At 61.5% G+C, this 15,296-nt stretch overlaps 1 protein-coding gene across 10 annotated transcripts in view; it reads left to right on the top strand.

Moving 5' to 3' along the window:
- The window catches only part of PLCH2 (phospholipase C eta 2), an 83,077-nt gene that overhangs the window by 56,866 nt on the left and 10,915 nt on the right, over positions 1-15,296 (top strand). For 9 of the 10 annotated variants that reach the window (XR_011433846.1, XM_023627461.2, XM_070254772.1 and 6 more), the window contains 9 exons: positions 667-910; positions 1,120-1,249; positions 5,642-5,827; positions 8,079-8,172; positions 8,368-8,571; positions 8,799-8,919; positions 10,474-10,645; positions 11,031-11,138; positions 12,363-12,521. Coding sequence is in view for 9 of the 10 variants with exons in the window: in XM_023627461.2 (XP_023483229.2) it covers positions 667-910; positions 1,120-1,249; positions 5,642-5,827; positions 8,079-8,172; positions 8,368-8,571; positions 8,799-8,919; positions 10,474-10,645; positions 11,031-11,138; positions 12,363-12,521 (1,418 nt within the window). In the remaining variant the exon portion in view is untranslated. The remainder of the gene's footprint in view (positions 1-666; positions 911-1,119; positions 1,250-5,641; positions 5,828-8,078; positions 8,173-8,367; positions 8,572-8,798; positions 8,920-10,473; positions 10,646-11,030; positions 11,139-12,362; positions 12,522-15,296) is intronic. The other variant, XM_070254781.1, reaches the window with a different exon arrangement.

Genomic DNA, 15,296 nt, shown 5'->3' with positions numbered 1-15,296 from the left:
TGAGAACAGACCCTGAAGATGCCCTCGGAGCTCACTGACGCGTGGTAATTCAGCTTTTGCACGGAGGCTCCCTGGAGCCCCGGGTGCTGCGGTCAGTAACAAAATCCTTGATGGAGCCTGAGCCAGCGCTTGCTAGGCAGACCCCACTGCACCCCGGTCCCCCACCTGCTGGTGCCAGGGCTTATTACGGAGACGGCAATTACCTTCTCAGAATGGGGAGATGTGCTGGCCGGAGCCTGACAGGTGGAATTGGCTTGTCCAGGCTGCCTCACTCTGCAGCCTTGGCCAGATGCAGAGGCCAGAGCCCAGGGCTGCTAACTGGGGGAGGTGGCCCTCTCCCTCTTGGTGGGAGTGTGCCTTTCTTACACCCAGATGAAGGGGGCGGCAGGGTCAGGGTCAGAGCAGAGCGTGGAGGGGCGGGCTCCCCTCCCGAGCACACTTGGATTTTCCTTCTTCCACCCTGAGAGTCCCTTGAAACGCACCCCCACCCCCGCCTCAGATGGGAAGGGAACCCCGAAAGGGCACCGGCCTTGCTGCTCGGGGCTGAGTGGGGCAGCGTCCACCAGGGTGGAGCCGTTGCTGTGAGACCCTCCAGGCTGTGGAGGGGGACACCTGGCCCTGGGGGGACTGTGACTGTTACACCCCCCACCCCGCCCCTGCCTGCAGTCTCCATCGACTCCATCCAGGAGGTGAGCGAGGGCCGGCAGTCAGAGATCTTCCAGCGATACCCTGATGGCAGCTTCGACCCCAACTGCTGCTTCAGCATCTACCACGGCAGCCACCGAGAGTCGCTGGACCTGGTCTCCCCCAGCAGTGACGAGGCGCGCATCTGGGTCACTGGCCTGCGCTACCTCATGGCTGGCATCAGTGACGAGGACAGCCTGGCCCGCCGCCAGCGCACTAGGGACCAATATCCTTGGGCTCGAGGGGCAGACCCCAGGGATGGGTCCTTCCACTGTCCACCCTGGGTGGAGCTCCCCTGCCCCTGGCTGGGTGTTTGGGTAAGGAGAGGAGGGCCGGGCACTTGGGCTGGGGTCCCCCGACTCCTTCCTGCCCTGGGTGAGGGACAGGCCTGGGTGGCTCTGCTGGACCCACGTTGGCCCCTAACTCGACCCCAAAGTGGCTGAAGCAGACTTTCGCCGAGGCGGACAAGAACGGCGACGGCAGTCTGAGCCTGGGCGAGGTCCTGCAGCTGCTGCACAAGCTGAACGTGAGCCTGCCTCGGCACAGGGTGAAGCAGATGTTCAAGGTGAGGGCCGGGGCACGAGCCGGCAGGGACGGCACCCCTGGGCCTGTGCACGGGGTCTGCCAGATGCCTCCAGGTGCTGCCTCTTTGCAGCTGTGCTGATATCACTGCAGTAGCTCCCGGGGCCTCTCCAGGCGGGTGGACTGGGCATTTGAGGTGGGTGCCAGGTCAGAGAGGGCACCACCCAAAGGGGGCTTCCCCCTTTCCCACTCTTCCCCATGACTCCCCAGCCTTAATGGGGCCCACTGGCCCTGGCGGGGTCCCTGGTAAGGTCCTGGGCACCGGCATACCCGTCTTTTGGGCAGCATCTCTGATTACCTACCCTGTGTGGCCTCCGGGCGGCCAGCCACCCTGGTGTTACAATTTATGAAAATGCATCCTTCAGCTGAGTGGTGGCCTTTATTGTCTGTAATTAGTTTTTCTCTTTCCAGAACCCCTGCTGGGCAGGGGAGAGGAACATGGTGTCAGCAGGTCCTGATTTGGGGCGGGGAGGGGTGAGCAGGCAAACCTGGCCCTTGGGCCTCATGGTCTTGCTGCAGCATGCAAAGAGGGTTCTGTGAGCTTGAACCAGGCTCCACACCCCAACACACACATGCACACACACACACATAGGTGAGCGCTCCACCAGGCATGGCCCCTGGCGGCTCCCGCCTGTGTTTCATGATAGATGGGTTGTCGTGCTCGGCTGGAGCGAGTGGAACCAGCTGGCTCAGAGTGCTTGGGTCTGTGTGTGAATGAGGGGGGCCAGCAGGATGCTCCCAGACTGCTGGCTGAGGACTGGGGGCCTCACAGGGCCCCTCCTGCAGGCCCCAGCGGGACAGGGCCTGCCTGGGCAGCGAGGAGCTGGCAGACAGTTCAGGCCTGCGGATCAGCCCCCAACCTGCTCCCTGCCTGCCCGCCTCCAGGGGCAGCTCTGGGTCAGCTGGCCCTTCTGGAATGGTGAGCCTGTGCCAGGGGCCAGGCAATAGTCTGGTTTAGGGCATGGGGTCCAGATTGGTCTCCGAGGCAGGAGGAGAGATGAGCGCCCCTCATAGAATGGGGTGGGAGTGCCCGCAGGCTCCTGGGGCAGAAGGTCCCAACTCCTGCTTGAACAGGCTTCTTGCCAGGACCTTGGGGGAAGTCCATGCCCACCTGCCCCTCCTGTAAGGATGATGGGCCTCTCCCACAAGGGGCCCCCTGACGAGCCCTGTGACCAGCCCCAGATTACCTCGAGGAAGCCTTGGGCAGTGGGGAGAGACCCTGCAGCCTGAGGCCAAGGTGGGGCAGGCTCCAGGCTGGCTCTGGAGAGAAGTGAGCAGGGGGCTGTTGGCCTGGAGCTGTGGACCCCAGACCCTGGGGAGCTCAGACCCAAGCAGCCACTGTCCACGGTGTTTGGGCCAGCAGAGACGGCTCTGGGCCTTGAGCTCCTGGGCCTCCCTGCCCTGCACAGCCGCCCAGGGGAGGGCCGACCTCCAGCCAGGCAGAGGAGCCCTGATAATTAGCGTCAATTTGGTTGTGGAGAAATCTCAATATTATTTCCACCACCTGGAATTGTCTAATCAAGAGAGAGATATGTGTAGTGGGTAAAGAGTGGTTTGAACATAATTTCATTAAGTCTAAGATGACAGTGGAATGTAGGCCAGTCCCAGCGTGGCCCTTGGGCCTCATCGCCTAATAAGCACCCTGGGCCAATGCAGAGGCCTGGCTCAGCAGAGGGGTCCAGCGGGCGTGTGTTCAGCGGCAGCTGTTTCCATTTGTGGAAGGAAAAGCAGGCGCTCGACTATCTTGGGAGGCGGCGCTGGGGCTGGGGCTGGGGGTCAGATCCATCCTTTGGGTCTCCCGAGAGCCCCGTCATCATAAAGTGTTGCATTCGGGTGGTGAGCAGGCAGCTACCTGGCCCTGGACTCCTGGTTATGGCACCCAGCACAGAGCCTGGTGGAGGCCAGACCACCCTGTGGGCTGGACACTTGACAGATTGGGCATCTCTGCCCAGCTCCAGCCACACCCCCTGGGAGGGCTACCAGCCAGGCTTGGTCCCGAGGGACCTTTTGACCTGCAACACATGCCCTGGCTCGGTCTGTCCAGCCAGCTCTCAGAAGCAGGGCTACCCTCTGAGACAGCACCAGACACACCAGGGTCACTTCCTCTGGCACCTGCTGGGCCCTCATGCCAAGCTAGTCCCCTCCCAGCCTTGGCATGGGTGCTCGGGTCCTGGAGGGAGATGCTGTGGCCCTGCTGGGTGCCCGTCTCAATGCCAAACCACAGTGCCCAGGGAAGGCAGCAGCCAGGAGTACTGTCAGGGCCCGGCCTTCCTGGGAGCCCTGCTCTCCCTAGGGATGGGGATGTAGGAGAGGCTGTGGCCACCTGGCTCACTGGTGATGCTTCTGGTTCAGAGGGGGCCTTAGGGACCTGGCACCCACCTCTAGCCACCCCAGATTGTGTGGCCATGTGAGAAACACTATCCACGTGGCTGGCAGGTCTGGCTAGTGCTGCTATCCATGGTGCTGACCTGGTGTCTGTCCCTGTCAGCCCGTCACCTCCAAGCAGGTTGTGCTCACGTCACACTCCCACCCCACTGGACTAAAAACCTGTCTTGAGTACTCAGAACCTTGAGCATCACCTCCCACAGATCCTTTCTTGCCCAACCCCAGGGACCCCACGGCCTTGTAGCACCTCAGACTTCCTCTAGGCAGCCTGGCCTCCAGTCACTGGGTGCCCTTGTCCTCTAGGTCTGTCCCCGGCGTTGGCCCTCAGCATCCCCAGGGTCTGACACCTCAGGAGATGCTCCCTGAGCCAGTGGACTCATGAAGGATTTCATGGGCTCATTGGGGTCATAGTGGCTTTGCCCCTGAGGGTTCCTGAGAGTGTTATGTGAACTGCTCTGTCTGCAAAGAAGGACAGTGGCCAAGACCAAGGTCCTCTCGTCTCTGCTGTGGAGTGGGAGCCAGGATGCTGCTGTACCTCCCGAGGCTCTTCTGAGCAATGGGCAGTGACTGTAATTACAGGCTCATAGCTCGGGGTGGGCATTAACTCCAGAGGGGGCTATTGACTGCAGTGTGGGGTATGCTTGACTCCATGTGTGGGGTATCGGCTCCCAGGGTGGAGTGTTGACTCCAGGGTCGGGTATCGGCTACCCGAGTCAAGTGTTGCCTCCCAGTGTGGGATATTGGCTCCCAGTTTGGAGTGTTGACTCACGGTGTGGGATGTTGGCTCCCAGGGTGGGGTGTTGTCTTCCAGGGAGGGGTGTTGATTCCTGGTGTGGGATGTTAGCTCACAGGGTGGGGTGTTGACTCCCAGGGAGGGATGTTGAATCCAGGGTGAGGTGTTGGCTCCCAGGGTAGGGTGTTGACTCCCAAGAAGGGGTGTTGACTCCAAGGGTGGGGTGTTGGCTCCCGTGGTGGGGTGTTGACTCCCAGGGAGGGGTGTTGACTCCCAGAGTGGGGTGTTGACTCCAGGGTGGGGTGTTGGCTCCCAGGGTGGGGTATTGACTCCCAGAGAGTGGTATGGACTCCCATGGTGGGGTGTTGACTCCCAAGGAGGGGTGTTGACTCCCAGGGTGGAGTGTTGCCTCCAGGGTGGGGTGTTGGCTACCAGGGTGGGGTATTGACTCCCATGGTGGAGTGTTGACTCCCAGGGAGGGGCGTTGACTCCCATGGTGGGGTGTTGACTCCCAGGCTGGGGTGTTGACTCCCAGAGAGGGATGTTGAATCCTAGGTTGGGCGTTGACTCTAGGGCGAGGTGTTGGCTCCAATGTGGGGTGTTGAATCCTAGGTTGGGCGTTGACTCCAGGGTGAGGTGTTGGGTCCAAAGTAGGGTGTTGGCTCCCAGGGTGGAGTATTGACTCCCAGGGTGGGATATTGACTCCCAGGGAGGGGTGTTGACTCCCAGTATAGGGTGTTGGCTCCAATGTGGGGTGTTGACTCCAGAGTAGGGTATTGACTCCAGTGTTGGATGTTGGCTTCAGAGTGGGGTGTTGGCTCCCAGTACAGGGTGTTGGTTCCAATGTGGAGTGTTGACTCCAGGGTGGGGTGTTGACTCCAGTGTAGAATGTTGGCTTCAGAGTGGGGTGTTGGCTCCTAGTTCAGGGTGTTGGCTCCAGTGTAGGGTGTTGACTCTCAGTGTGGGGTGACTATGCCAGGTTCAGCTGTAGGATGACCTTGAAAAGCTTGGACTAGGGGAGGGTTGGATTAGATCTGTGGTAAATAGTCACTCAGTGGCTTCTTGGTGGGAGAGTCAGAGGGGGAGCCCAGTGAAGATGCTGCCCAAGGGTCCTGGGGAGCAATCATGGACCATAACATGGGTAGTGGCATTGGAAGGAGGAGTATGGATTTGTGATTCATGGTTGACTGAGGCATGGGGGTGGGCCTGGAGGACCCCTGATGGATGTGGCTCAGGGTAGGATGTGGGGGGACCCAGAGGCCTGTGTTACAGGAAGCGGACACGGATGACCAGCAGGGGACACTGGGCTTTGAGGAGTTCTGTGCCTTCTATAAGATGATGTCCACCCGCCGGGACCTCTACCTGCTCATGCTGACCTACAGCAACCACAAGGACCATCTGGATGTTGCTGACCTCCAGCGCTTCTTGGAGGTGGAGCAGAAGGTGAGGGCAACCTGGCAGGAGCGTCGGTCCTGGCCGATGTGGCCTTACTTCAGCTTCCCAGGGCATTTGAGCCTGTTCCCAGTGTGGCTGAGAGCTTGGAGAAGGATGGGCCACGGCTGGCATTTGAGGTCCCCATACCTGCCTCCACTTAGCGGACCGGCTTCAGTTCCCGTCACGGGCCGTGCCAGTATATTCCAGGGTGTGTCCCGCGAGGGCCGCATAGTGGGTGAGGAGGGTTTGTGCTTTCTCCTCTATGGGCCTTGGAGCAGCTCAGCCCTGACTGCAGACACCCAGAGCTTCCAGAGGGGAGCTCGCCCTTCACCATGGCACCAACTGCATCATGGGGTGTCTCCTGGGCCTAGGGTTCCATGGTGCACCCCTCCCACCTGTCCCAGCCATGTGAATCTGGCTGGCTCGTGCCCCCAGAGCTCTGGGCCCATTGCCACTTCCATTCACCCATATGTCAGCAGATGCCCAGATCCCTCAAGGTGCCAGTGGGGTACGCCTGCCTACTTCTCTCCACCACGGGCAGTCCTATTCATCCCAAGAGGCTGAGTGTTCCCTGGGCATGGTCTTGCTGACTGGGGGCCCCAGCGTCCAGAGACTCAGGGGTCTGGACCCCTGGTGTCCAGCCCAGACAGGGGCTGGGCGCTGCCTGCTCTGGTGGGCAGGAGGCTGGGAAGTCCATGGTAGGAGAGGGGAAGGCCAGCATCTCCCAAGGAGAGAGTGCCTCCGTGGGGGGCTTAGACAGCGTGTGGCCCCACCCTCAGGGTTGGCGGGAGGCAGCCATGAGGACCACTTCCCAGGCCTGTACCATCCTGGGACCCTTGTGGATATGCTTTTGGGCAGAGAGTGGAGAGGGGCAGCCTCCGGGCTCCAGCATCCTTGCCCTTCTGGGGCCAGACCCCCTGGCCTGGGGACAGCTCAGGGCCCTCTGTTCCACCCTGCGTTGTGTGCAGTTAGCTTCACAGTGATGGGCCACAGGCAGCCTCCCCTGAGCAGGGCTGCAGGCTGGGTGGTGACTGCAGGACCCAGGCTGGGTCTATGGGGTCTTTGCCCAGGATCTCCCACCTCTGCAGTCCTGGGTCCCACCTGCGCTCTGTCCCACAAGGCTGCCCCAAACCCAGGGTGTAACTTAGGGGCCTGCCCCTGGGCTGTGCTCCTGGGATCGCTCCCCAATGCTGTCACACAGTCTGCCAAGACTCTGTCCTTGTGACAGCCCATCTACCTCCTCTCCAATTCTGGGGTCTTGCTCAGGCCAGAGTGGCTAGAACCAGTATGGCTGGATCCCACTGCTCTGGGAGACTCACTCTCAGTCAGCCACTGTGGGCAGGATTGGAATGAGGCTGTGGGCCCTCTGTCCTTGCTGCTGGAATGCGTGGGGACAGAGGGCAGGAATGTGGCCTGGCTTGTGATGGGAAGAACTGACCCGTTGCTCCCTGACCTTTGCCCCAAGCAAGTTCTTGAGAACTCTCCCTATAGTCTGGGGCCAAAGCTGTCCACCAGGCAGGCAACTTGAGCCCTAGCCTGGCCCATGGACTCTGGGCCTCCCAAGATTCATAGCGGCTCTGGTCAGTGACCTCATTTGTCCCCTTTCTCCTCCCCCCTATGCCCACCTCCCACTGGTTCCTGGAAGACCCACTGGCAGGCCTGCCACCGGGGGCTCCTGGCCTGGGCTGCACTGGAGGGCCCTGGAAGGTCACTCAGCCTCCACCCCGCGGGGCCGCCTTGGGCTCGGCTGTGGGGCACAGCTTTCCCGCGAGGGACTTGGGTAGACAGAGCAGGAAGCAGGTGAAGAGGAGGCTCCCGTGACCCGGGCTCCTCCAAGGTGGGACGTGGGGCCTGTGCCTTCTCACATGTGGCCCTCGCTCCCTGCCAGCCTGTCCTGGTCCACAGCTCTGGGGACCCTTAACATGGCAGAGGGGGTGGCCCAGCTGATGAGACCAAAGGCCCCTCCCCTGCTTCCAGGATGCTCAATCAGAGCCAGCTCTTCCAAAGCCATGTGACCACCCTGTGGTCCACTGGCCACTGAGTGTCCCAAGTCACATGACACGGAGGGTGGCCAGTGAGCTCCTCAGCGGGAAAAGCACACTGCAGGGGCCACGGCCTCACCCCTGCTGTGGTCAGCCCCACACGGCAACTGGAGATGGGCTGGGAGGTCGTGGCACTGGGGGTGGAGGACGGGTAGCTGCCAAGGCTAGCTCAGGCCAGCAATGGGCTAGCCTAGGCTTATGCCCCTGCTCTGGCCTAGATGACGGGTGTGACACTTGAGAGCTGCCAGGACATCATCGAGCAGTTTGAGCCCTGCCCAGAAAACAAGCGAAAAGGCGTGCTGGGCGTTGACGGTGAGTGGGCACCCCTTGGTCCGGCTGTCCTGGGAGGCTGAGGGGATGCTGATGGGCAGCCTGTGAACCTGGATGGGTGTCCTGAGCAGGTTGCTCCACATTCCGCATGGTGTGCGGGGCGGGTGGTCCTGAGAGGAGCTCAGTGGTGGGGCCAGCACTCGGGGGCTGAGTCCCCACCCCATGCTCCCCCTGCAGGCTTCACCAACTACACGCGGAGCCCGGCTGGTGACATCTTCAACCCGGAGCACCACGGCGTGCACCAGGACATGACGCGGCCGCTCAGCCACTATTTCATCACCTCGTCCCACAACACCTACCTCGTGGGCGACCAGCTCATGTCCCAGTCGCGAGTGGACATGTACGCCTGGGTCCTGCAGGCCGGCTGCCGCTGCGTGGAGGGTGAGCGGTGGGGGCTCGGGGACCCTGCGCCCCCTCAGCCCGGGGGGGGGCGGCCTTGAGGAGCCCTGTGCGGTCTCTGCCCTCTGCCCAGGCCGGGGCTGGAGAAGGGCTCTCCTGGTGTTAATCACTGAGCAGGACGTCCTCCTTCGGGTGGAGTCTCTGGGCTGCAGATCTCTGGGCTTTGGTGGCCAAGCCCTCGGAACTGACCGGGGTCAGCCTTTCCACAGTGGACTGCTGGGACGGGCCCGACGGGGAGCCCATTGTGCACCATGGCTACACTCTGACCTCCAAGATCCTGTTCAAAGACGTCATTGAAACCATCAACAAATACGCCTTCGTCAAGAATGAGTGAGTGGCCGGGACTAGTGGGCCGGCCCGGGGAGCGGTTGGGGCAGGGGCTCAAGGGGGTCCTCCTGCCTCTCTCCCACTTTGTTTCTGGGGGACAGTGGTAGTAGTGGCTGAGGGGCTTGTTTCGGGGTCTCTCCTTGAGGATGAGGGGCGGGGAGGGAGTGGAGCTGCAGCTCCTGGGAGAGGGAACGCGGTGGGGACGGGAGCGACAGCATGATGGGCCGGGGCTGGAGAGGGCGTGTGTGCGAGCAGCCCCTGTCCACGTACGCTTGGTGGCAGCCCACAGTGGCAACCACCCGCAGCAGTGGCTCTGGCAGCAGTCACCCCCAAGAAGCCACTCTGTGTCCAGACTCAATTTGCTGTCACTCAGACTGTGGCTGCAGACGCCAGTGAGCAAAGTCCAATTTAGTTTCTGGAAATAGAAGCCCGCCTCCCCTCACTGTTGAGTTCCCTTCAAGTCTTGGCCGACGAGCCTCGCAGGCGAGGAAGCGGCTAATTGAACGAAGGAAGGGAGGAGAAACAAGATTGATTTAGGAAATAGAAGTAGCAGGGCCCTCCGGGGGGGAGCTGGCCTGGGCTCAGTTTCCAGGCCCGGGAGGGAGTAGAAGTGAGGGAGGGGCCTCTGCAGGGCGGCCTGGCCTCTGGAATTGCAGGTGAGAGGCTGTCTCAGGGTGGTGGGCTGGGACACACAGGTCTCCTGTAGATACCGAGGGGCCAGGGACCTGCTGGGGTCTCAGGACAGGCTTGCATGTCACATGACAGCATAATCTTCACAGGCACAGGGTTCTCCCCAGGCCCTGAGCTCCAGGCTTCAGTCCCTTGCAGGAGAAATGGGGGATGAATTCCTTTGTCTCGAGTCCTGCTTGCCCTCCGCGCACCACGGGACTTGCCCCTCTCTTGCTCTGGTTCATGACCTCTAACTCTGGGTCACCTACATTTTCTAAAAGGATCACGTTGCCTTTTGGAAAAGATCCAAGTAAAATGTGCAAATAGTTAAAAAAAATAAATAAGCAACTGAAGAACTTAAATGAAAAGCCCCGTGCTGCACACAGGTGGTAACGCTGTCCCGCCAGACGGTGTGTGCCAGGCCAGGCCTGTGTCTCCTTCTTTATGGGCCAATGTTGGACTCCAGGGCCGTCCACAGGATGGTGGCTCCCGTGTCTAGGTCAATGGGACTGTCTCTCGCACAGTGTACGCGTCACATCACATCGCATCTCAGTTTGGTCCACATCGTCTTTAAACCATGACCTGCTGGCTTGCTCGAATCTTTCCTTTTGTTTTCCTGGAGTTTCTAATCACCTTTGTTTTTTTTTATTGGGAGAAATACATGCCCTCTTCACCCGTTCCTAAGATCTCCCAGTCCTTTCCCACCCTCTCAGTTGCTTTTCAAAGTCATTGGTGAGCCCCCTCCCAAGCTGGCCGGCAGCTCCATCTATCCGAGGCTCCTGGTGAAGACCCCTCCTCATTCAGTGGTGCAGGTGACCTGGGCTCCTACATAGGTGGGGTCTAGCCCTTCCCTGGCCTTGCCCTTCCCCCCCCACCTTGGGGCCACAGGTACCCAGTGATCCTGTCCATCGAGAACCACTGCAGTGTCATCCAGCAGAAGAAGATGGCCCAGTATCTGATTAACATCCTTGGGGACAAGCTGGACTTGTCCTCAGTGAGCAGCGAGGATGCCTCCATGCTGCCCTCTCCGCAGATGCTCAAGGGCAAGATTCTGGTGAAGGTGAGCCCCTGCCTGCCGTCCTGGGCCAGCATCGTGCTGGGCCTCTGACCTCTGACGTGGGACCAGGTAAGGGGCAGGGCCCTGTTCCAGACAGGCTGGGGCTCTGCACCAATTATGGCAGATTTGAGGAGTCAGGGCAGGCCCTGACACTGACATGGCCTCAGTCTCTGCATGGTGGCCACTCAATATGTGGACCTCCACATGCACAGCCAGGCATTTCTCTCCCACGCTGCTGCTGCAAGGAGGTGTTAGGTTGGCCCCTGCCCCATGGCCTGAGACCCACAAGCTAGCTTGAGAACGGACCCTCCCTTTCCCGCTGGTCCTGCAGGCACTGGCCTCCCAGTACATCCTGCAGGGCCCCTCCGTGGTCTGCCTCCTCCCCCAGGGCAAGAAGCTCCCAGCCAACATCAGCGAGGATGCTGAGGAGGGTGAGGTGTCTGATGAGGACAGCGCCGACGAGATCGACGACGACTGCAAGCTTCTCAATGGGGATGTGAGTGGGGCTGTGGGGAGGGGGCTTCTCCTTGGGAGGGGGCACTGCAGCCCCGAGGAGCAGGTGCATCGCTGTGCTGTAGGAGAGAGGGACATCAGGCAGGTGCCGAGGGTGGTTTGCAAAGCCAGCAGGCTGCTGGGCACATGTTCAGCCTGGGGCCAGTGGGGCCCCCTCCCTGCTCCTCCACACAGGACACAAACCCTGAGTTCCCAGCTAGTGGCCTGTCATTTCTCCATTGCGGCAGCCCGCTTGGCTTGGGGCTGAGGGCTGCACGGGGAGGTTGAGGAGTCACGAAGGGCCGGGTACAGCCGGGCTGGGGGCCTCTAATTCGCATCTTCTCTCCCCTGGGTACTGCTCCAAGCCGCTGCTGTGAGGCAGAGAAGGCATTATTTCTCCCCACATTATTTCTCCCTGCGGGGCCATCAGCTAGGAGAATAACGGTGCAGGAGCCTCCTGGCCATGCTGCTAATTGTTTTAGAAAGCCCCGAGGCAGCGGAGTTCCTTCTGCTTTGGGGCCAGTGCATTGCTCCATCGGCCCAAGGTGACCATAAACCCACGTTCTGTGATGTGTACCTTGCACCCACTCCAACCTGGGCCAGGGACTCCCAGACACCCAAGGCCCGGGCCCTGCCCTGGATGTGTCCAAGATCATTATGGCCACACTTGGGGCTGCCCAGGGCGGGGAGGGTACCTGAAGGCCACCCTGACCAGCCCCTGGCACCAGCCAGCCAGGCAGTCTGTCCCCGTCCCTGCCCATCCCTTTGAGGCGCATGGTGGCGGGTGGTGGGATCCCAGATCCTGAGCTGCTGAGTGTCTCTTGGAGCCCAGAGAGGCCTCCAGGTGTCCTGACCTCCTCCTCCAAGGCCCACTGGGCCGGGCGCCCGGCGAGCTGTCTGCTGGGTTCTCATGGGCAGCATCGTGCAGCTGAAGGAAGCAGGCATGGGAATCAGATGGGCCTGGGTTCAGGGCTGCTCGTCACTCTTTGTGACCCTGGGGCAAATCGCATGCCTGCCGTGTGCCTCAGGAGCGGGCAGGTGGGCACAGGGACAAAGCCATGCCATGGGAGTGAATGTGCAGCTGGTGCTGCGAGTGAGAGGCCGAGATGGGGCAGGGCTGGCCCTGGCTCCCAGCAGGCCCCTGGGCCCCACCCAAGACCCCAGGGGCTGCTGCCACTGCTGCCTCAGGACTGGGGACAGATGCCAAGTGGCCATCTGGGTCTTGCAGGCCTCCAGCAATCGGAAGCGCGTGGAAAACATTGCGAAGAGGAAACTGGATTCCCTAATCAAGGAGTCGAAGATTCGGGACTGTGAGGACCCGAACAACTTCACCGTGTCCACACTGGCCCCGACTGAGAGACTTGGGCACAAGGCAGCGGGCAAAAAGGTGAGAGCCCTGAGGCTAATGGGGTCAGCCTAGGGTCAGGTGAGGGGCCCGGAGCATACCATCTGTGCATGCCTGTGCACTTGTGTGCACACATACACCTGAACCTGTGCACACATGAACCAGTGCACATACACACACCTGCACACATGAACCTCTGCACACACGAACCGGTGCACACACGCACACCTGCACACATGAACCTCTGCACACACACACACCTGCACACATGAACCTCTGCACACACGAACCGGTGCACACACGCACACCTGCACACATGAACCTGTGCACACACAAACCTGTGCAGACACGCACACCTACACACATGAACCAGTGCACACATGTACACTTGCGTACACAGAACATGTGCACACGTGCGCCTGCACACATGCTCACCACTGCCTGCTGGCCCCACTGCCTGCTGGTGTGGCTCCACCCCGGGTGCTGGGCATTTTGATTCTCATTGTGAGGCGCCCGCAGCCTTCACTGTGTTGCAGGGCAGATAGCCAGGGGTGGGGGTGGCCCCGTTTGTGTGGCTGACAGCCACAGCCTGTCCCCTGAGACCTGCGGGCAGACCCCCAGCCCACCCCCTCCACTCTGTCTGCAGGCAGGAGAGGGCGGGTAGCCCCTCAGGGACCTGCAGATCCTGGCGGATGGGGACTTGAGCATTGCCCTGGGGCTGGAGGCCAGGGCCCCCTTACTGAGGGCTCTTGTGAGGAACAGGGAGGGGCACACAGGGTTCAGAGCTGAGCCCCCCACAGCCTCATGGGGAAGCTCGGCTGAGCTCTGGGCAGTAACCCTGTGGAGGGAACGGGGTGGGGGCTGCCATGGCAGACGAGAAGCGTGTGGGGGTGGCCAGGCTTAGTCAGTGACGCTGACTGGTTGCCGTGCTTCCTGGAGAGGGGTCAGCAAACCTGGAAGGACAGTTGTATCAGCTGAGTGGCCTGAAGGCTGGAGGATCCCGTGGGGCTGTAGTGGCCAGGGCAGCTGGCCTCGGGGCCGGGTTGGGGGTGCCGTTGGCCCTGCAGACCCAGTTTTGCAGGTGAACAGGGCTGGGCAGGTGGGTGGTGGGGACTGTGTCCTCTGTTTTTGGAGAGCCCTGCCCTGCCCATCACCCCGCACCACACTGGCTTTGCCACTGTCCGAGCTCTGGCAGAGGGTGGGAAGGTGGCTCCTCCCTGGCTGGGGTTGGCAGGGGCACCCCCAAGACAGTATTTTTAGATGTGTTTATGTCCCTCCCACAGGGAGCACAGTGCAGTTGGCAGCACCAGAAACTCAGGGGTCGCTTTCCATGCAGGGGCTCCCACAGGCCCCTTGCTGACAGGTGGTCGGTTATTTTCGGTCCTGAGAGGTCTAGGCAGTGAGGACGTGGAGCCTCTGCAGCTCTGGCTGGCGGCAGGTGTGGCACTGGCCAGCCTGGCAGGGTTGCCGTGAAGTCCTTGCTTTCTTGTGGCCGGGCAGCACCTGGGACACACCCAGGGCACACAGGAGGGCAGCCTGGCCCTGGGGACCTCGTGTCTAGTGGCCTTCTGCATGAGGGGGAGCAGGCACTGAAGGAGGGCTTCCTGGAGGGGGAGGAGCTCTGCCTGAGCTGCCAGGCACTGGGGTTGGGGGGATCGGAGAATCCTGCTGGCACCAGCAGCACCAGGCCCTCCCCTGCTGGATGTGGGCATGGGGATGAGGGGCACGGAGCCACAGAAATCTCTGAGGGGGGTCCAGGCAGAGGAGGGAGCGTCTGGGCAGTGGGGTCAGGGACAGCCCCCTGATGTGCCTTTCTGTCCCCTCTGTGGAGGGCCTGAGGCTGTAACCCCCTTACCCTGGGCCCAGCAAGTTTCTCTGTGGGAGAGGGCAGGGGGCGTGCGGTGTGGCAGGAGTGGCTACCTGGAGGGGAAGAAGCAGATGGGCAAGGAAGGGCACCCTCACCTGCAGCGGTAGGTATAACTCCAGAGGGCGCTGGTGATGGCCAAGGACAGGCCTGGTCCTCTGCGGAGGACCCAGCCCCCCAGCCCCCAGTGTGGCCGGGGCTGGAGCTTAGTCAGGCAGGGCCTGTGGGCGCCGCTCTGTACGCGCTGTGCCTGCTCCTCCGCCTGCCATCCAGGCCGCCTCCCACGTGGAGCCCCCTGTGGGCTCTGAGCTGTGTCCCGACGGCGGGAGGGGCCCACTGGGGGCCTCCACTGCCCACAGCCCCCCGAGGGTGGTTGGAGTTCCAGTCGGAGTGGTCTGCCTTGCCAAGCTCGGGGTGCACGGGGACATGCAGAGGGTGACAGTGGACTCTGGGCATGGCCACAGACACTTCAGGACCCTGGGCCAGTGTGTGCCTGCCTTGGTTGTGCCCAGTTTTATAGGCGCTTTTGTGTGGCGTTTCAGGCGATGTTTAAAGAGCCGTGAAGTGTGTTGGCCTCAACTAGCTCTGAGCTCCGTGAACACAGCTCCCAGTGCCTCTGCCAGCAGCCGCGGAATCTTTAATAAATTAGGAGGAAAGCAGCTGGTGTTGCTGAGGCCGGAGAGACAGAGAAACATCTCTAAAAGCACTTTGGGACTTAGACGGTCCTGAGCGCCAGGGTCACTGCGGATCTGCGATTCTCTGGCGGCCTGCCAACCGGATGTGCGTGTGGAGGGCCAGTAGGCCCCTCGGCTGCTCTGGGGGAGGGCAGACCCAGGCTGGAGGCAGGAGCCGGAGGGGTGCCCGTCCCGACTCCCCACGAGGGCAGAGGAGGGGAGCGGGGCACAGACGTGGGCCGAGAGGCTCCTGGAGCCAGGAGCGGGCAGGGCCAGGGG

This window comes from Equus caballus, chromosome 2 (assembly GCF_041296265.1).
Source record: "Equus caballus isolate H_3958 breed thoroughbred chromosome 2, TB-T2T, whole genome shotgun sequence".
Taxonomy (NCBI): domain Eukaryota; kingdom Metazoa; phylum Chordata; class Mammalia; order Perissodactyla; family Equidae; genus Equus; species Equus caballus.
This window is presented reverse-complemented; position numbering and strand designations above follow the sequence as displayed.